At 50.7% G+C, this 19,548-nt stretch overlaps 1 protein-coding gene across 5 annotated transcripts in view; it reads left to right on the top strand.

The window, feature by feature from the left end:
* LOC129827776 (janus kinase and microtubule-interacting protein 1-like) overlaps window positions 1-19,548 on the top strand; it is a 62,757-nt gene that overhangs the window by 20,472 nt on the left and 22,737 nt on the right. For all 5 annotated transcript variants that reach the window (XM_055888949.1, XM_055888947.1, XM_055888950.1 and 2 more), the window contains exons 2-7: window positions 9,287-9,601; window positions 10,660-10,992; window positions 11,421-11,582; window positions 17,252-17,461; window positions 18,894-19,010; window positions 19,162-19,308. In XM_055888949.1, coding sequence (XP_055744924.1) covers window positions 9,446-9,601; window positions 10,660-10,992; window positions 11,421-11,582; window positions 17,252-17,461; window positions 18,894-19,010; window positions 19,162-19,308 — 1,125 coding nt within the window. In that variant the 5' untranslated portion in view covers window positions 9,287-9,445. The remainder of the gene's footprint in view (window positions 1-9,286; window positions 9,602-10,659; window positions 10,993-11,420; window positions 11,583-17,251; window positions 17,462-18,893; window positions 19,011-19,161; window positions 19,309-19,548) is intronic.

Below are 19,548 nucleotides of genomic sequence, written 5' to 3'. Positions count from 1 at the left end.
GGCTGTAGGGTTCTCTTGGCTGTAGGGTTCTCTTGGCTGTAGGGTTCTCTTGGCTGTAGGGTTCTCTTGGCTGTAGGGTTCTCTCTTGGCTGTAGGGTTCTCTCTTGGCAGTAGGGTTTTCTCTTGGCAGTAGGGTTTTCTCTTGGCAGTAGGGTTTTCTCTTGGCAGTAGGGTTTTCTCTTGGCAGTAGGGTTTTCTCTTGGCAGTAGGGTTTTCTCTTGGCAGTAGGGTTCTACTGACTGTAGGGCTCTCTCTTGACAGTAGGGCTCTCTCTTGGCAGTAGGGCTCTCTCTTGGCTGTAGGTCTCTCTCTTGGGTGTAGGTCTCTCTCTTGGGTGTAGGTCTCTCTCTTGGCTGTAGGGCTCTCTAGGCCATGTTGCTCACTTGTCTATAGGGCTCTCTTGGTTGTAGGGTTCTTTTGGCAGTAGGGTTCTCCTGGCTATGGGGTTCTCCTGGCTATGGGGTTCTCCTGGCTATGGGGTTCTCTTGGCAGTAGGGCTCTCTCTTGGCTGTAGGGCTCTCTCTTGGCTGTAGGGCTCTCTCTTGGCTGTAGGGCTCTCTCTTGGCTGTAGGGCTCTCTCTTGGCTATAGGGTTCTCTTGGCTGTAGGGCTCTCTCTTGGCTGTAGGGTTCTGTTGGCCGTAGGGTTCTCTTGCGTGTAGTGCTCTCTCTTGGGTGTAGTGCTCTCTCTTGGCTGTAGGTTTCTCTCTTGGCTGTAGGTTTCTCTCTTGGCTGTAGGGTTCTCTCTTGGCTGTAGGGTTCTCTCTTGGCTGTAAGGTTCTCTCTTGGCTGTAAGGTTCTCTCTTGGCTGTAAGGTTCTCTCTTGGCTGTAAGGTTCTCTCGGCTTTAAGGTTCTCTCTTGGCTGTAAGGTTCTCTCTTGGCTGTAGGGCTCTCTATTGGCTGTAGGGTTCTCTTGGCTGTAGGGTTCTCTTGGCTGAGGGGTCTCTTGGCTGTAGGGTTCTCTAGGCCATGTTGCTCACTTGGCTATAGGGCTCTCTCTTGGCTGTAGGGCTCTCTCTTGGCTGTAGGGCTCTCTTACCTGTAGGGCTCTCTTGGCTGTAGGGTTCTCTTGGCTGTAGGGTTCTCTTGGCTGTTGGGTTCTCTCTTGGCTGTAGGGTTTTCTCTTGGCAGTAGGGTTTTCTCTTGGCAGTAGGGTTTTCTCTTGGCAGTAGGGTTTTCTCTTGGCAGTAGGGTTTTCTCTTGGCAGTAGGGTTTTCTCTTGGCAGTAGGGTTTTCTCTTGGCAGTAGGGTTTTCTCTTGGCAGTAGGGTTTTCTCTTGGCAGTAGGGTTTTCTCTTGGCAGTAGGGTTCTACTGGCTGTAGGGTTCTACTGGCTGTAGGGCTCTCTCTTGGCAGTAGGGCTCTCTCTTGGCTGTAGGGCTCTCTCTTGGGTGTAGGTCTCTCTCTTGGGTGTAGGTCTCTCTCTTGGGTGTAGGTCTCTCTCTTGGGTGTAGGTCTCTCTCTTGGCTGTAGGGCTCTCTAGGCCATGTTGCTCACTTGTCTATAGGGCTCTCTTGGTTGTAGGGTTCTTTTGGCAGTAGGGTTCTCCTGGCTATGGGGTTCTCCTGGCTATGGGGTTCTCTTGGCAGTAGGGCTCTCTCTTGGCTGTAGGGCTCTCTCTTGGCTGTAGGGCTCTCTCTTGGCTGTAGGGCTCTCTCTTGGCTGTAGGGCTCTCTCTTGGCTGTAGGGTTCTGTTGGCCGTAGGGTTCTGTTGGCCGTAGTGTTCAGTGCTCTCTCTTGGCTGTAGGATTCTCTTGGTTGTAGGGGTCTCTTGCGTGTAGTGCTCTCTCTTGGGTGTAGTATTCTCTCTTGGCTGTAGGGTTCTCTCTTGGCTGTAGGGTTCTCTCTTGGCTGTAGGGTTCTCTCTTGGCTGTAGGGTTCTCTCTTGGCTGTAGGGTTCTCTCTTGGCTGTAGGGTTCTCTCTTGGCTGTAAGGTTCTCTCTTGGCTGTAAGGTTCTCTCTTGGCTGTAAGGTTCTCTCTTGGCTGTAAGGTTCTCTCTTGGCTGTAAGGTTCTCTCTTGGCTGTAAGGTTCTCTCTTGGCTGTAAGGTTCTCTCTTGGCTGTAAGGTTCTCTCGGCTTTAAGGTTCTCTCGGCTGTAAGGTTCTCTCTTGGCTGTAGGGCTCTCTATTGGCTGTAGGGTTCTCTTGGCTGTAGGGTTCTCTTGGCTGAGGGGTCTCTTGGCTGTAGGGTTCTCTCTTGGCTGTAGGGTTCTCTCTTGGCTGTAGGTCTCTCTCTTGGATCTAGGGCTCTCTCTTGGCTGTTGGGCTCTCTAGGCCATGTTGCTCACTTGGCTATAGGGCTCTCTCTTAGCTGCAGGGTTCTCTTGGCTGTAGGGCTCTCTCTTGTCTGTAGGGCTCTCTCTTGTCTGTACGGTTCTCTCTTGGCTGTAGAGCTCTCTCTTGGCTGTAGGGCTCTCTCTTGGCTGTGGGGCTCTCTGGGCTGTAGGGTTCTCTGGGCTGTAGGGTTCTCTGGGCTGTAGGGTTCTCTGGGCTGTAGGGTTCTCTGGGCTGTAGGGTTCTCTGGGCTGTAGGGTTCTCTGGGCTGTAGGGCTCTCTGGGCTGTAGGGCTCTCTGGGCTGTAGGGCTCTCTGGGCTCTAGGGCTCTCTGGGCTGTAGGGCTCTCTAGGCCATGTTGCTCACTTGCCTATAGGGCTCTCTCTTAGCTGTAGGGTTCTCTTGGCTGTAGGGCTCTCTCTTGGCTATAGGGCTCTCTTGGCTGTAGGATTCTCTTGGCTGTAGGATTCTCTTGGCTGTAGGTTTCTCTTGGCTGTAGGTTTCTCTTGGTTGTAGGGCTCTCTCTTGGTTGTAGGGCTCTCTCTTGGTTGTAGGGCTCTCTCTTGGTTGTAGGGCTCTCTCTTGGTTGTAGGGTTCTCTTTTGGTTGTAGGGCTCTCTCTTGGTTGTAGGGCTCTCTCTTGGTTGTAGGGCTCTCTCTTGGTTGTAGGGTTGTCTCTTGGCTGTAGGGCTCTCTCTTGGCTGTAGGGCTCTCTCTTGGCTGTAGGGCTCTCTCTTGGCTGTAGGGCTCTCTCTTGGCTGTAGGGCTCTCTCTTGTCAGTAGGGCTCTCTCTTGTCAGTAGGGCTCTCTCTTGTCAGTAGGGCTCTCTCTTGTCTGTAGGGCTCTCTCTTGTCTGTAGGGCTCTCTCTTGTCTGTAGGGCTTTCTCTTGGCTGTTGGGTTTTCTCTTGGCTGTTGGGTTTTCTCTTGGCTGTAGGGTTTTCTCTTGGCTGTAGGGTTTTCTCTTGGCTGTAGGGTTTTCTCTTGGCTTTAGGGTTTTCTCTTGGCTGTAGGGTTTTCTCTTGGCTGTAGGGTTTTCTCTTGGCTGTAGGGTTTTCTCTTGGCTGTAGGGTTTTCTCTTGGCTGTAGGGTTTTCTCTTGGCTGTAGGGTTTTCTCTTGGCTGTAGGGTTTTCTCTTGGCTGTAGGGTTTTCTCTTGGCTGTAGGGTTTTCTCTTGGCTGTAGGGTTTTCTCTTGGCTGTAGGGTTTTCTCTTGGCTGTAGGGTTTTCTCTTGGCTGTAGGGTTTTCTCTTGGCTGTAGGGTTTTCTCTTGGCTGTAGGGTTTTCTCTTGGCTGTAGGGTTTTCTCTTGGCTGTAGGGTTTTCTCTTGGCTGTAGGGTTTTCTCTTGGCTGTAGGGTTTTCTCTTGGCTGTAGGGTTTTCTCTTGGCTGTAGGGTTTTCTCTTGGCTGTAGGGTTTTCTCTTGGCTGTAGGGTTTTCTCTTGGCTGTAGGGTTTTCTCTTGGCTGTAGGGTTTTCTCTTGGCTGTAGGGTTTTCTCTTGGCTGTAGGGTTTTCTCTTGGCTGTAGGGTTTTCTCTTGGCTGTAGGGTTTTCTCTTGGCTGTAGGGTTTTCTCTTGGCTGTAGGGTTTTCTCTTGGCTGTAGGGTTTTCTCTTGGCTGTAGGGTTCTCTCTTGGCTGTAGGGTTTTCTCTTGGCTGTAGGGTTCTCTCTTGGCAGTAGGGTTCTCTCTTGGCAGTAGGGTTCTCTCTTGGCTGTAGGGTTCTCTAGGCCATGTTGCTCACTTGGCTATAGGGCTCTCTTGGCTGTAGGGTTCTTTTGGCAGTAGGGTTCTCCTGGCTATGGGGTTCTCTTTGCAGTAGGGTTCTATTGGCTGTAGGGCTCTCTCTTGGCTGTAGGGCTCTCTCTTGGCTGTAGGGCTCTCTCTTGGCTGTAGGGCTCTCTCTTGGCTGTAGGGCTCTCTTGGCTTTCGGGCTCTCTCTTGGCAGTAGGGCTCTCTTTTGGCAGTAGGGCTCTCTTTTGGCTGTAGGGTTCTGTTGGCCGTAGGGTTCTGTTGGCCGTAGGGTTCAGTGCTCTCTCTTGGCTTTAGGATTCTCTTGGTTGTAGGGGTCTCTTGGGTGTAGTGCTCTCTCTTGGGTGTAGTGCTCTCTCTTGGCTGTAGGGTTCTCTCTTGGCTGTAGGGTTCTCTCTTGGCTGTAGGGCTCTCTCTTGGCTGTAGGGCTCTCTCTTGGCTGTAGGGCTCTCTCTTGGCTGTAGGGCTCTCTCTTGGCTGTAGGGCTCTCTCTTGGCTGTAGGGCTCTCTCTTGGCTGTAGGGCTCTCTTGGCTGTAGGGCTCTCTTGGCTGTAGGGCTCTCTTGGCTGAAATGTTCTCTCTTGGCTGAAATGTTCTCTCTTGGCTGAAATGTTCTCTCTTGGCTGCAGGGCTCTCTCTTGGCTGCAGGGCTCTCTCTTGGCTGCAGGGCTCTCTCTTGGCTGTAGGGCTCTCTCTTGGCTGTAGGGCTCTCTCTTGGCTGTAGGGCTCTCTCTTGGCTGTAGGGCTCTCTCTTGGCTGTAGGGCTCTCTCTTGGCTATGTGGCTCTCTCTTGGCTATGTGGTTCTGTTGGCTGTAGGGTTCTGTTGGCCGTAGGGTTCAGTGCTCTCTCTGGGCTCTCTCTTGGCTGTAGGGCTCTCTCTTGGCTGTAGGGCTCTCTCTTGGCTGTAGGGCTCTCTCTTGGCTGTAGGGCTCTCTCTTGGCTGTAGGGCTGCCTCTTGGCTGTAGGGCTGCCTCTTGGCTGTAGGGTTCTGTTGGCTGTAGGGCTCTCTCTTGGCTGTAGGGCTCTCTCTTGGCTGTAGGGCTCTCTCTTGGCTGTAGGGCTCTCTCTTGGCTGTAGGGCTCTCTCTTGGCTGTAGGGCTCTCTCTTGGCTGTAGGGCTCTCTCTTGGCTGTAGGGCTCTCTCTTGGCTGTAGGGCTCTCTCTTGGCTGTAGGGCTCTCTCTTGGCTGTAGGGCTCTCTCTTGGCTGTAGGGCTCTCTCTTGGCTGTAGGGCTGCCTCTTGGCTGTAGGGCTGCCTCTTGGCTGTAGGGCTGCCTCTTGGCTGTAGGGCTTTCTAGGCTATGTGGCTCTCTTGGCTATATGTCACTCTTGGCTGTTGGGTTCTCTCTTGGCTATTGGGTTCTCTCTTGGCAATAGGTTCTCTCTTGGCTATTGGGTTCTCTTGGCTGTAGGGCTCTCTTGGCTGTAGGGCTCTCTTGGCTGTAGGGCTCTCTTGGCTGAAATGTTCTCTCTTGGCTGAAATGTTCTCTCTTGGCTGAAATGTTCTCTCTTGGCTGTAGGGCTCTCTCTTGGCTGTAGGGCTCTCTCTTGGCTGCAGGGCTCTCTCTTGGCTGTAGGGCTCTCTCTTGGCTGTAGGGCTCTCTCTTGGCTGTAGGGCTCTCTCTTGGCTGTAGGGCTCTCTCTTCGCTATGTGGCTCTCTCTTGGCTATGTGGTTCTGTTGGCTGTAGGGTTCTGTTGGCCGTAGGGTTCAGTGCTCTCTCTGGGCTCTCTCTTGGCTGTAGGGCTCTCTCTTGGCTGTAGGGCTCTCTCTTGGCTATGTGGCTCTCTCTTGGCTATGTGGTTCTGTTGGCTGTAGGGTTCTGTTGGCAGTAGGGTTCAGTGCTCTCTCTTGGCTCTATTATTCTCTTGGTTGTAGGGCTCTCTCTTGGTTGTAGGGCTCTCGCTTGGTTGTAGGGCTCTCGCTTGGCTGTAGGGCTCTCTCTTGGCTGTAGGGCTCTCTCTTGGCTGTAGGGCTCTCTCTTGGCTGTAGGGCTCTCTCTTGGCTGTAGGGCTCTCTCTTGGCTGTAGGGCTCTCTCTTGGCTGTAGGGCTCTCTCTTGGCTGTAGGGCTCTCTCTTGGCTGTAGGGCTCTCTCTTGGCTGTAGGGCTCTCTCTTGGCTGTAGGGCTCTCTCTTGGCTGTAGGGCTCTCTCTTGGCTGTAGGGCTCTCTCTTGGCTGTAGGGCTCTCTCTTGGCTGTAGGGCTCTCTCTTGGCTGTAGGGCTCTCTCTTGGCTGTAGGGCTCTCTCTTGGCTGTAGGGCTCTCTCTTGGCTATGTGGCTCTCTCTTGGCTATGTGGCTCTCTCTTGGCTATGTGGCTCTCTCTTGGCTATGTGGCTCTCTCTTGGCTATGTGGCTCTCTCTTGGCTGTGTGGCTCTCTCTTGGCTGTGTGGCTCTCTCTTGGCTGTGTGGCTCTCGCTTGGCTGTGTGGCTCTCGCTTGGCTGTGTGGCTCTCGCTTGGCTGTGGGGTTCTCTCTTGGCTGTGGGGGTTCTCTCTTGGCTGTGGGGGTTCTCTCTTGGCTGTGGGGGTTCTCTCTTGGCTGTGGGGGTTCTCTCTTGGCTGTGGGGGTTCTCTCTTGGCTGTGGGGGTTCTCTCTTGGCTGTGGGGGTTCTCTCTTGGCTGTGGGGGTTCTCTCTTGGCTGTGGGGGTTCTCTCTTGGCTGTGGGGGTTCTCTCTTGGCTGTGGGGGTTCTCTCTTGGCTGTGGGGGTTCTCTCTTGGCTGTGGGGGTTCTCTCTTGGCTGTGGGGGTTCTCTCTTGGCTGTGGGGGTTCTCTCTTGGCTGTGGGGGTTCTCTCTTGGCTGTGGGGGTTCTCTCTTGGCTGTGGGGGTTCTCTCTTGGCTGTGGGGGTTCTCTCTTGGCTGTGGGGGTTCTCTCTTGGCTGTGGGGGTTCTCTCTTGGCTGTGGGGGTTCTCTCTTGGCTGTGGGGGTTCTCTCTTGGCTGTGGGGGTTCTCTCTTGGCTGTGGGGGTTCTCTCTTGGCTGTGGGGGTTCTCTCTTGGCTGTGGGGGTTCTCTCTTGGCTGTGGGGGTTCTCTCTTGGCTGTGGGGGTTCTCTCTTGGCTGTGGGGGTTCTCTCTTGGCTGTGGGGGTTCTCTCTTGGCTGTGGGGGTTCTCTCTTGGCTGTGGGGGTTCTCTCTTGGCTGTGGGGGTTCTCTCTTGGCTGTGGGGGTTCTCTCTTGGCTGTGGGGGTTCTCTCTTGGCTGTGGGGGTTCTCTCTTGGCTGTGGGGGTTCTCTCTTGGCTGTGGGGGTTCTCTCTTGGCTGTGGGGGTTCTCTCTTGGCTGTGGGGGTTCTCTCTTGGCTGTGGGGGTTCTCTCTTGGCTGTGGGGGTTCTCTCTTGGCTGTGGGGGTTCTCTCTTGGCTGTGGGGGTTCTCTCTTGGCTGTGGGGGTTCTCTCTTGGCTGTGGGGGTTCTCTCTTGGCCCGTGGGGGTTCTCTCTTGGCCCGTGGGGGTTCTCTCTTGGCCGTCGGGCTCTCTCTTGGCCGTCGGGCGCTCTTGGCCGTCGGGCGCTCTTGGCCGTAGGGCTCTCTCTTTGCCGTAGGGCGCTCTTGGCCGTCGGGCTCTCTCTTGGCCGTCGGGCGCTCTTGGCCGTAGGGCGCTCTCTTGGCCGTAGGGCGCTCTCTTGGCCGTCGGGCGCTCTCTTGGCCGTCGGGCGCTCTCTTGGCTGTCGGGTTCTCCTGACTGTAGCGGACTGAGGGGCGCCTCTGGACTGAGAGGCGGCGGCTCTGGCATCTCCGGACTGGCGGGCGGCTCTGGCCTCGAGAGAGAACCTGGAGGGAGGAGACGGAGAGACAGCCTGGTGCGTGGGCCTGCCACAGGACCCACCAGGCTGGGGAGACCTACAGGAGGCCTGGTGCTTAGAGGAGGCACAGGTTGAACCGGGCTGTGAGTGAGCACTGGAGATCTGGTGCATACCACTCACACCTCTCCCATAGACTCAATTCCCACATTCGCCCGGCACGAGCGGAGCGCAGGCATAGGACGCACTGCACCCTCCCAGCGCCCCGGGGACATAGCACGCAGATCCGGCGCAGGATACCCTGGGCCGAAATGGCGTACCGGATACCAGACACGCTGAGCTGGCACAACACGCCCTGGCTGGATGCCCACTTTCGCATGGCACTTGCGGGGGGCTGGCCTATAGTGCTCCGGGCTATGAACGCGTACTGTTGACACCGTGCGCTTAACCGCATAACACGGTGCCTGACCAGTAACGCGCTGCTTACGATAAGCACGAGGAGTGTGCTCAGGTCTCCAACCTGACTCTGCCACACTCCCCGTGTGCCTCCTCCCATTTTTGGGGGGGCTGCCTCTCGTGCCTGTCGCGCTGCCGTGCTGCCTCCTCATATCGCCGCCGCTCAGCTTTCGCTGCCTCCAGTTCTTCCTTGGGGCGGCGATATTCCCCAGCCTGTGCCCAGGGTCCCTTACCGTCTAGTATCTCTTCCCATGGCCATGAGTCCAGAATCCTCTGCTCCCGTTTACCACGCTGCTTGGTCCTTGGTTGGTGGGTGATTCTGTAACGATTCTCGTCTGGTGCAGGGAGAGGAGGACCAAAATGCAGCGTGGTACATATCCATAATATCATTTAATCTAGAATGAATACAAAATAACAAGAGAATAAATGAAAACGGAAACAGTACCATATGGTGCAAACACTAACACAGGAAACAATCACCCACAAAACACAATAGAAAACTGGCTACCTAAATATGGCTCCGACTGACACCTGCCTCTGATTGAGAACGATACTTGGCCAAACACATAGAAATATAACATACAGAACAAAACATAGAAAAACAACATAGAATGCCCACCCCAACTCACACCCTGACCAAACTAAAATAAAGACATAAAAAGGAACTAAGGTCAGAACGTGACAGTTTGTATGAGAACTATTTCTAAAATGCCTACTTTCAGTTTTCAGAACTTACTTTACTCGCGCTAAAGAGGGAGGCTTGTGCTACTGGTGCTGCCACATGTGCAGATCAAATACACAGCAGGAACTCTGATTCAGCCTGTTTACATGTCCTAACAATTAGAAAATATGTTTAGAAAACCAGGTGTTTTAATCGGCGTGTGCTTACTTCAATTTGACCTTACGCCGATTGAAGAGAGGCAGAGTAAAGTGTTTACATGACTATTGCCATACTCGGCCTACTGCCATAATCAGTTTAATATTGAATTATTAGTGTGCATGTAAACATACTCAGTGCTGTTACTAATCTGTTGCTCCTCGCTCTCTTTCTCTCGCTCTCTTTTTCCCTGTCTGCAGGACAGACGGGGATCCCCAGCCAGTGATGTAGATGAGGATGAGGATGATGAAGGTACATAGGGAAGGCTGTGTGGGGAGGAAGAGCAGCGCCTGACTCTCCTCTCCTCCACTTCCTCATCCACTCTGAGCTGTACCCACTAATTGGGCGGACGGAGCACAATGTCATCGACCACGCACACCTCAGCTCCGCATCCCAAGAAGACACGCGGCAAGGAGAGGATTGAGGTCATGGGCGATTTTGCGCAGACAGCCAATGAGGAGTTTCGGAACAAGCTGATGGACCTCCAGATAGAAATGCAGCAGGAGAAGGGCAAGGTAGGCCCCTCCCCTCTGATGATGATAAGGATGCAATTGATGATGTTGATAATGATATCATTATCTGTTGGTCTTTTGTGATCTACTGTTAATGATACTATTAAGAATCATTATCTGTCTTTTTCCTATTCCCTTACAAACGTCACTCTTTCTCTCCTTCTCTTCATCCCATTTGTCTCTCTCCTCCTTTTCCTCCCATTTGTCTCTCTCCTCCCCTCTCCTCTATCCCACCCTCCTCTCCCTCCCCTCTCCTCTATCCCACCCTCCTCTCCCTCCCCTCTCCTCTATCCCACCCTCCTCTCCCTCCCCTCTCCTCTATCCCACCCTCCTCTCCTCCCCTCTCCTCTTTCCCACCCTCCTCTCCCTCCCCTCTCCTCTATCCCACCCTCCTCTCCCTCCCCTCTCCTCTATCCCACCCTCCTCTCCCTCCCCTCTCCCTCCCCTCTCCTCTATCCCACCCTCCTCTCCCTCCCCTCTCCTCTATCCCACCCTCCTCTCCCTCCCCTCTCCTCTATCCCTCCCTCCCCTCTCCTCTCCCTCCACGCTCCTCTCCTCTATCCCACCCTCCTCTCCTCCCCTCTCCTCTATCCCACCCTCCTCTCCCTCCCCGCTCCTCTATCCCACCCTCCTCTCCCTCCCCTCTCCTCTATCCCACCCTCCTCTCCTCCCCTCTCCTCTCCCTCCACGCTCCTCTCCTCCCCTCTCCTCTATCCCACCCTCCTCTCCTCCCCTCTCCTCTCCCTCCACGCTCTCCTCTCCTCTCCTCTCCCTCTCCCTCTCCTCTCCTCTATCCCACCCTCCTTTCCTCTCCCTCCTCTATCCCACGCTCCTCTCCCTCCCCTCTCCTCTCCTCTCCTCTATCCCACCCTCCTCTCCTCTCCTCTATCCCACCCTCCTCTCCTCTCCCTCTCCCTCTCCTCTCCTCTATCCCACCCTCCTCTCCTCTCCCTCCTCTATCCCACGCTCCTCTCCCTCCCCTCTCCTCTCCCTCCCCTCTCCTCTCCCTCCCCTCTCCCTCTCCTCTCCTCTATTCCACGCTCCTCTCCTCCCCTGAGTAGGTATCTAAGCTGAGAGAGCGTCTCCAGGAGCAGAGGCAAGCCAGGGAACTGGAACAACACAAACACACGGTGGTCCTCACCGACCTCCGCGCCAAACTGCACGAGGAGAAGCTCCGCGAGCTGGCCGCCGCCCGCGAGGCGTTGGCACGGCAACACGAGTTGGAGCTGGCGCGTACCATTAAGATCCGCGACGGGGAAGTGCACCGGCTGCAGGGGCTGGTCCACGCGCTGAGGGACGGGGCTGCGGACAAGCTGAAGAGTGCCCTGCTAGGAGAGGCCCGGGAGGAGGCCAGGAGGGCCTTCGATGGGGAGAGACTCAGACTACAGCAGGAGGTAGGCTGGCTTGGGGTCTCAATATGAAACCTGCATTGTGGTATTTGCACAGTGGTTTTTTTACCCCATGGCCAATCAGAATCCTAGCCTGGTGTGGGTCAGGCTACTGTTAATTCCTTCTACTACCAGCTAGACTCCCCTCACAGGTAGATGCCTTGTTTTCAGAATAAGAAGTTTCAAGCCTGTGTTTAGTCTGGTCTGAAGTTTCAAGCCTGTGTTTAGTCTGGTCTGAAGTTTCAAGCCTGTGTTTAGTCTGGTCTGAAGTTTCAAGCCTGTGTTTAGTCTGGTCTTAAGTTGTTGTTCAGATCATCTTCTTTGTTTCTAAAAGTCACGTGACATTACTATGTCCCCAATCATCTTAATTGCTTCAGGGGGCGTATACTTGAAGTGTATACTAGATGGACAGTGTGACGCTGTGTTCCCCCCAGGTCCTGAAGCAGGAGACAGCACGGAAGCAGGTTGAGGAGGCTCTGTCCAACACGCTGCAGGCAGACAAGGCCAAAGCAGCCGACCTCCGAACAGCCTACCAGCAGCACCAGGATGAGATCAACCGCATCAAGAGAGACTGCGAGAGAGACATCCGCCGGGTGGTGAGTCGACCGTAACGTGATCGCACACCACGTGCCTGTCTGCAAACCATGACCCCGACCACAAATCATAACTCCTGATTGATCCTAACCCACATCACACAAAGTCCATGTGCGAGACTGGAGTGTCTGGTCTGGTGAGTGACCTGAAAGTGAACCAAACTACAATCCAAATTAGAACCATAAACCATATAAATCATTAACCATAGCTAACTGAAATGGAAACCACTGTCTAACAATAGATCTCGTTCTCTCATTCTGTTCCGCGTATGTACTTCTACTGAAGTTTATCTTTAACTTACTGTAGTAATCTGACGGAGAGCTTGAATTGCACTATGTTGATCTCCAGTTGTATTTAACAGAGACCCAGATAACAGAGAGACTGATTAACTACAGCACAGAAGAGCAGTGGGAAAACAGGGCCAGAAAAGAGATCTCTGCAGCTGTAACCTTTACAGCCACGGCTATATTATTTCACAAGGAAACAGAAAGGGAGTGAGACGGAAGGGAGTGAGACGGAAGGGAGTGAGACGGGAGGGAGTGAGACGGGAGGGAGTGGGACGGGAGGGAGTGAGACGGGAGGGAGTGAGATGGAAGGGAGTGAGACGGAAGGGAGTGAGACGGAAGGGAGTGAGACGGAAGGGAGTGAGGCGGAAGGGAGTGAGACGGAAGGGAGTGAGACGGAAGGGAGTGAGACGGAAGGGAGTGAGACGGAAGGGAGTGAGACGGAAGGGAGTGAGACGGAAGGGAGTGAGACGGAAGGGAGTGAGACGGAAGGGAGTGAGATGAGGACAGGCTGAGAGAAGAACGGGGGGAGTGTGAACTAAGATTCGTGAATGAATTTCTCTCAACAATGTTGGTGTGATATAATTTGTTGGGGCCCTAGTCTGTAGTTGGAGAATAATGAGCTGGTTTGGAAGGAGGAGAGCAATGGGTTGGAGAATGAGAGGGAGAGCAGGTAACATCTTCACTCTATAACTCTTTAGCCTCATCTCCAGCTGCTCTCAATTCAATTCAATTCAAGGGGCTTTATTGGCATGGGAAACAGGTAACTTCCACAAAGCTGTGAACGATCTGAGAGACAAGGCAAGAAGGGCATTCTATGCCATCAAAAGGAACATACAGTTCAACATACCAATTAGGATCTGGCTAAAAATACTTGAATCAGTCATAGAGCCCATTGCCCTTTATGGTTGTGAGGTCTGGGGTCCGCTCACCAACCAAGACTTCACAAAATGGGACAAACACCAAATTGAGACTCTGCATGCAGAATTCTGCAAAAATATCCCCCGGTTACAACGTAGAACACCAAATAATGCATGCAGAGCAGAATTAGGCCGATACCCACTAATTATCAAAATCCAGAAAAGAGACGTTAAATTCTACAACCACCTAAAAGGAAGCGATTCCCAAACCTTCCATAATAAAGCCATCACCTACAGAGAAATGAACCTGGAGAAGAGTCCCCTAAGCAAGCTGGTCCTAGGGCTCTGTTCACAAACACACCACACAGAGCCCCAGGACAACAGCACAATTAGATCCAACCAAATCATGAGAAAACAAAAAGATAATTACTTGACACATTGGAAAGAATTAACAAAGAAACAGAGCAAACTAGAATGCTATTTGGCCCTAAACAGAGAGTACACAGTGGCAGAATACCTGACCACTATGACTGACCCAAACTTAAGGAAAGCTTTGACTATGTACAGACTCAGTAAGCATAGCCTTGCTATTGAGAAAGGCCGCCGTAGGCAGACATGGCTCTCAAGAGAAGACAGGCTATGTGCACACTGCCCACAAAATGAGGTGGAAACTGAGCTGCACTTCCTAACCTCCTGCCCAATGTATGACCATATTAGAGACACATATTTCCCTCAGATCACACAGATACGCAAAGAATTCAAAAACATATCCAAGTTTGATAAACTCCCATATCTACAGGGTGAAATTCCACAGTGTGCCATCACAGCAGCAAGATTTGTGACCTGTTGCCACAAGAAAAGGGCAACCAGTGAAGAACAAACACCATTGTAAATACAACCCATATTTATGGTTATTTATTTTCCCTTGTGTACTTTAACCATTTGTACATTGTTACAACACTGTATATATATAATATGACATTTGTAATGTCTTTATTGCTTTGAAACTTCTGTATGTGTAATGTTTACTGTTCATTTTTCACTTTTGTATATTATTATTACCTCACTTGCTTTGGCAATGTTAACACATGTTTCCCATGCCAATAAAGGCCCTTGAATTGAATTGAATTGAGAGCAGCTGGAGATGAGGCTAAAGAGTTATAGAGTGAAGATGTTACCTTTTCTCTCTGTCTCACTCTCACTGTCACACTCTCTCTCTCCTTCTCTCCATCCTCCCATCTCTCTTCACTATATTTGTCTCTCTCTCTCCTCCCATCTCTCTTCACTGTATTTGTCTCTCTTCTTCTTCTCTTCATCCTCCCATCTCTCTTCACTATATTTGTCTCTCTCTCTCCTCCCATCTCTCTTCACTATATTTGTCTCTCTCTCTCTCCTTCTCTCCATCCTCCCATCTCTCTTCACTATTTGTCTCTCTCTCCTTCTTCTCTTCATCCTCCCATCTCTCTTCACTATATTTGTCTCTCTCTCTCCTCCCATCTCTCTTCACTATATTTGTCTCTCTCTCTCTCCTTCTCTCCATCCTCCCATCTCTCTTCACTATATTTGTCTCTCTCTCCTTCTTCTCTTCATCCTCCCATCTCTCTTTACTGTATTTGTCTCTCTCTCCTTCTTCTCTCCATCCTCCCATCTCTCTTCACTGTATTTGTCTCTCTCTCTCTCTCTCTCTCTCTCCTTCTTCTCTCCATCCTCCATCTCTCTTCACTATATTTGTCTCTCTCTCCTTCTTCTCTTCATCCTCCCATCTCTCTTTACTGTATTTGTCTCTCTCTCCTTCTTCTCTCCATCCTCCCATCTCTCTTCACTGTATTTGTCTCTCTCTCTCTCTCTCTCTCTCTCCTTCTTCTCTCCATCCTCCATCTCTCTTCACTATATTTGTCTCTCTCCTTCTTCTCTCCATCCTCCCATCTCTCTTCACTATATTTGTCTCTCTCTCTCCTTCTCTTCATCCTCCCATCTCTCTTCACTGTATTTGTCTCTCTCTCCTTCTCTTCATCCTCCCATCTCTCTTCACTATATTTGTCTCGCTCTCCTCCCATCTCTCTTCACTATATTTGTCTCTCTCTCTCCTTCTCTTCATCCTCCCATCTCTCTTCACTATATTTGTCTCTCTCCTTCTTCTCTCCATCCTCCCATCTCTCTTCACTATATTTGTCTCTCTCCTTCTTCTCTCCATCCTCCCATCTCTCTTCACTATATTTGTCTCTCTCTCTCCTTCTCTTCATCCTCCCATCTCTCTTCACTATATTTGTGTCTCTCTCCTTCTCTCCATCCTCCCATCTCTCTTCACTATATTTGTCTCGCTCTCCTCCCATCTCTCTTCACTATATTTGTCTCTCTCTCTCCTTCTCTCCATCCTCCCATCTCTCTTCACTATATTTGTCTCTCTCCTTCTTCTCTTCATCCTCCCATCTTTCTTCACTGTATTTGTGTCTCTCTCCTTCTCTCCATCCTCCCATCTCTCTTCACTATATTTGTCTCGCTCTCCTCCCATCTCTCTTCACTATATTTGTCTCTCTCTCCTCCCATCTCTCTTCACTATATTTGTCTCTCTCTCTCCTCCCATCTCTCTTCACTATATTTGTCTCGCTCTCCTCCCATCTCTCTTCACTATATTTGTCTCGCTCTCCTCCCATCTCTCTTCACTATATTTGTCTCTCTCTCCTCCCATCTCTCTTCACTATATTTGTCTCGCTCTCTTCCCATCTCTCTTCACTATATTTGTCTCTCTCACCTTTTCTTCTCCCGTCTCTCTTCACTATATTTGTCTCTCTCTCCTTCTCTCCATCCTCCCATCTCTCTTCACTATATTTGTCTCTCTCTCTCCTCCCATCTCTCTTCACTATATTTGTCTCTCTCTTCTCTCTTCTCTCCATCCTCCCATCTCTCTTCACTATATGTGTGTCTCTCTCTCTCTTCTCCCATCTCTCTTCACTATATGTGTCTCTCTCTCTCCATCCTCCCATCTCTCTTCACTATATGTGTCTCTCTCTCTCCATCCTCCCATCTCTCTTTACTGTATTTGTCTCTCTCTCCTTCTTCTCTCCATCCTCCCATCTCTCTTCACTGTATTTGTCTCTCTCTCTCTCTCTCTCTCTCTCCTTCTTCTCTCCATCCTCCATCTCTCTTCACTATATTTGTCTCTCTCTCCTTCTTCTCTTCATCCTCCATCTCTCTTCACTGTATTTGTCTCTCTCTCCTTCTTCTCTCCATCCTCCATCTCTCTTCACTATATTTGTCTCTCTCCTTCTTCTCTCCATCCTCCCATCTCTCTTCACTATATTTGTCTCTCTCTCTCCTTCTCTTCATCCTCCCATCTCTCTTCACTGTATTTGTCTCTCTCTCCTTCTCTTCATCCTCCCATCTCTCTTCACTATATTTGTCTCGCTCTCCTCCCATCTCTCTTCACTATATTTGTCTCTCTCTCTCCTTCTCTTCATCCTCCCATCTCTCTTCACTATATTTGTCTCTCTCCTTCTTCTCTCCATCCTCCCATCTCTCTTCACTATATTTGTCTCTCTCCTTCTTCTCTCCATCCTCCCATCTCTCTTCACTATATTTGTCTCTCTCTCTCCTTCTCTTCATCCTCCCATCTCTCTTCACTATATTTGTGTCTCTCTCCTTCTCTCCATCCTCCCATCTCTCTTCACTATATTTGTCTCGCTCTCCTCCCATCTCTCTTCACTATATTTGTCTCTCTCTCTCCTTCTCTCCATCCTCCCATCTCTCTTCACTATATTTGTCTCTCTCCTTCTTCTCTTCATCCTCCCATCTTTCTTCACTGTATTTGTGTCTCTCTCCTTCTCTCCATCCTCCCATCTCTCTTCACTATATTTGTCTCGCTCTCCTCCCATCTCTCTTCACTATATTTGTCTCTCTCTCCTCCCATCTCTCTTCACTATATTTGTCTCTCTCTCTCCTCCCATCTCTCTTCACTATATTTGTCTCGCTCTCCTCCCATCTCTCTTCACTATATTTGTCTCTCTCTCTCCTCCCATCTCTCTTCACTATATTTGTCTCGCTCTCCTCCCATCTCTCTTCACTATATTTGTCTCGCTCTCCTCCCATCTCTCTTCACTATATTTGTCTCTCTCTCTCCTCCCATCTCTCTTCACTATATTTGTCTCTCTCTCTTCCCATCTCTCTTCACTATATTTGTCTCTCTCACCTTTTCTTCTCCCGTCTCTCTTCACTATATTTGTCTCTCTCTCCTTCTCTCCATCCTCCCATCTCTCTTCACTATATTTGTCTCTCTCTCTCCTCCCATCTCTCTTCACTATATTTGTCTCTCTCTTCTCTCTTCTCTCCATCCTCCCATCTCTCTTCACTATATGTGTGTCTCTCTCTCTCTTCTCCCATCTCTCTTCACTATATGTGTCTCTCTCTCTCCATCCTCCCATCTCTCTTCACTATATTTCTCTCTCTCTCATTCTCTCTCTCCTCCCATCTCTCTTCACTATATTTGTCTCTCTCACCTTTTCTCCACCCTTCCATCTGTCCTCTCACTAGATGGATGAGCTGAAGGGGAAGGACCGTGTGGTGTCAGCGTTGGAGAGGGAGCTGGGGGTGCAGGCTGGTTATGCCCAGAAGCTCCAGCTGCAGAAGGAGGCTCTGGATGAGCAGCTGGGTCATGTCAGGGAGGCAGAGAGGCATCACGGCAGCCCCAAGAGAGAGGTGGTCCCTACCCTGGGGGACACCTCTGATTACCTCAACAACCAGGTGAGGGCAGCCCCATGAAAATACACACGCACGCATGCAGGTACACACACACACACACACACACACACACACACACACACACACACACACACACACACACACACACACACACACACACACACACACACTAACACACACACACACACACACACACACACACAGATCAGTCGCTCAATATAGTATATAATATATATATATAATATATATATATAGAACTGAGATGGGGAAACATTTTTTTTTCCCATAATGCCCCTTCATCTTGATACATGCTTCAGAAGATTCTAAAGTTAGGGGAGTTTGTGTCCTTGTCTGTTTTTAAGACTCTGATCGACAACACTGTTTGTGATAACTGCAGTTGTTTCTAATCTTCAATTGTATCTTTAACTTGTGACACTTTGTCCTTTGTGTGTATTCTGTATTTTTCTGTAATGTTTTATGGACACTGCTATTTCCCTGTTTTGCCTTTGACAGGTCGCCCACGCAAAATAGGTTTTTAACCTCAATGGGTTTTACCTGGTTAAATAAAGGTTAAATAAATAAACAAATACTCTCATTTGACTGGCATGGCATTTTCCAAAAACCTGGTGGTCAGCTTATTCACACATTGTCTTTATGCCTGATTTATCTCCTCCATTTCTCTCTCTCTCACTCCCCCCCTCATATATACCCCCCCTCTCTCTCTCTCGCTCTCTCTTGCTCTCTCTCTCTATATATATCTCCCCCCTCTCTCTACCCCCCTGCTCTTTCTCGCTCTCTCTCTCTATATATATATCTCCTCCATTTCTCTCTCTCTCGCTCCCCCCCTCATACCCCCCCCCTCTCTCTCTCTCTCTCTCTCGCTCTCTCTTGCTCTCTCTCTCTCTATATATCTCCCCCCTCTCTCTACCCCCCTGCTCTTTCTCGCTCTCTCTCTCTCTATATATCTCCCCCCTCTCTCTACCCCCCTGCTCTTTCTCGCTCTCTCTCTATATATATATATATCTCCCCCTCTCTCTCTCGCGCTCTCTCTACCCCCCTGCTCTCTCTCGCTCTCTCTCTCTCTATATATATATATCTCCCTCGCTCTCTCTATATATATATATATCTCCCTCTCTCGCTCTCGCTCTCTCTCTCTCTCTCTCTCTCTCTCTCTCTCTCTCTCTCTCTCTACCCCTCTCTCTCTCTCTACCCCTCTCTCTCTCTACCCCTCTCTCTCTCTACCCCTCTCTCTCTCTCTCTCTCTCTCTCTACCCCTCTCTCTCTCTCTCTACCCCTCTCTCTCTCTCTCTACCCCTCTCTCTCTCTCTCTACCCCTCTCTCTCTCTCTCTACCCCTCTCTCTCTCTCTCTACCCCTCTCTCTCTCTCTCTCTCTACCCCCTCTCTCTCTCTCTCTCTCTCTCTCTACCCCCCTCTCTCTCTATCTATCTATATATTCCCCCCTCTCTCTCTCAGGAGGTAGAAGATCTTCGGGATGCGAGGAGGTTCCAGCTGAAGATAGCTGAGCTCCACTCTGTTACCAGGAAGCTGGAGGACAGAAACACCCTGCTGGCAGATGAGAGGAATGAACTGGTGATTACCACACACCTGCAGAAAATAACCTGGTGGATAACGGAACATTGTAGGGACATTATGGGAACATTGAAGAGATGTTATGGAAATATGCAGGTATGTGAAAATAACTTTTTCTCTTTCTCCTTCCATCTCTCCCTTCATCTGTCAGTTGAAGCGGGTGCGTGAGTCAGAGAGTCAGATGAAGCCACTCTTAGATAAGTATAAGAGGATGTCGAAGAAGAACGATGACCTCCTGCAGACTCTGCAGCGCATGGAGGAGAAACTCAAGAACCTCAGCAGAGAGAACGCAGAGATGGTGAGGGAACCAGACATAACCTTCTTGGTCTACTTTGCTTTTCTCCTTTCCTTGTCCCATCTCCTTCATGACTAGGGGAGGACGTTGATAAATGTAACAGAAGTATGGGCTATGCTTTGATATTTATGAATGGATTAAGAGGAACCACATTGTAGGGAACATGTGAAATGGAGGTCATCTAAGGAAAGGGCAAGAGCCCTACAAGAATGTATCTGTGTCAATCAGTATCTGTGTCAATCA

This window comes from Salvelinus fontinalis, chromosome 29 (genome assembly GCF_029448725.1).
Source record: "Salvelinus fontinalis isolate EN_2023a chromosome 29, ASM2944872v1, whole genome shotgun sequence".
Taxonomy (NCBI): domain Eukaryota; kingdom Metazoa; phylum Chordata; class Actinopteri; order Salmoniformes; family Salmonidae; genus Salvelinus; species Salvelinus fontinalis.
This window is presented reverse-complemented; position numbering and strand designations above follow the sequence as displayed.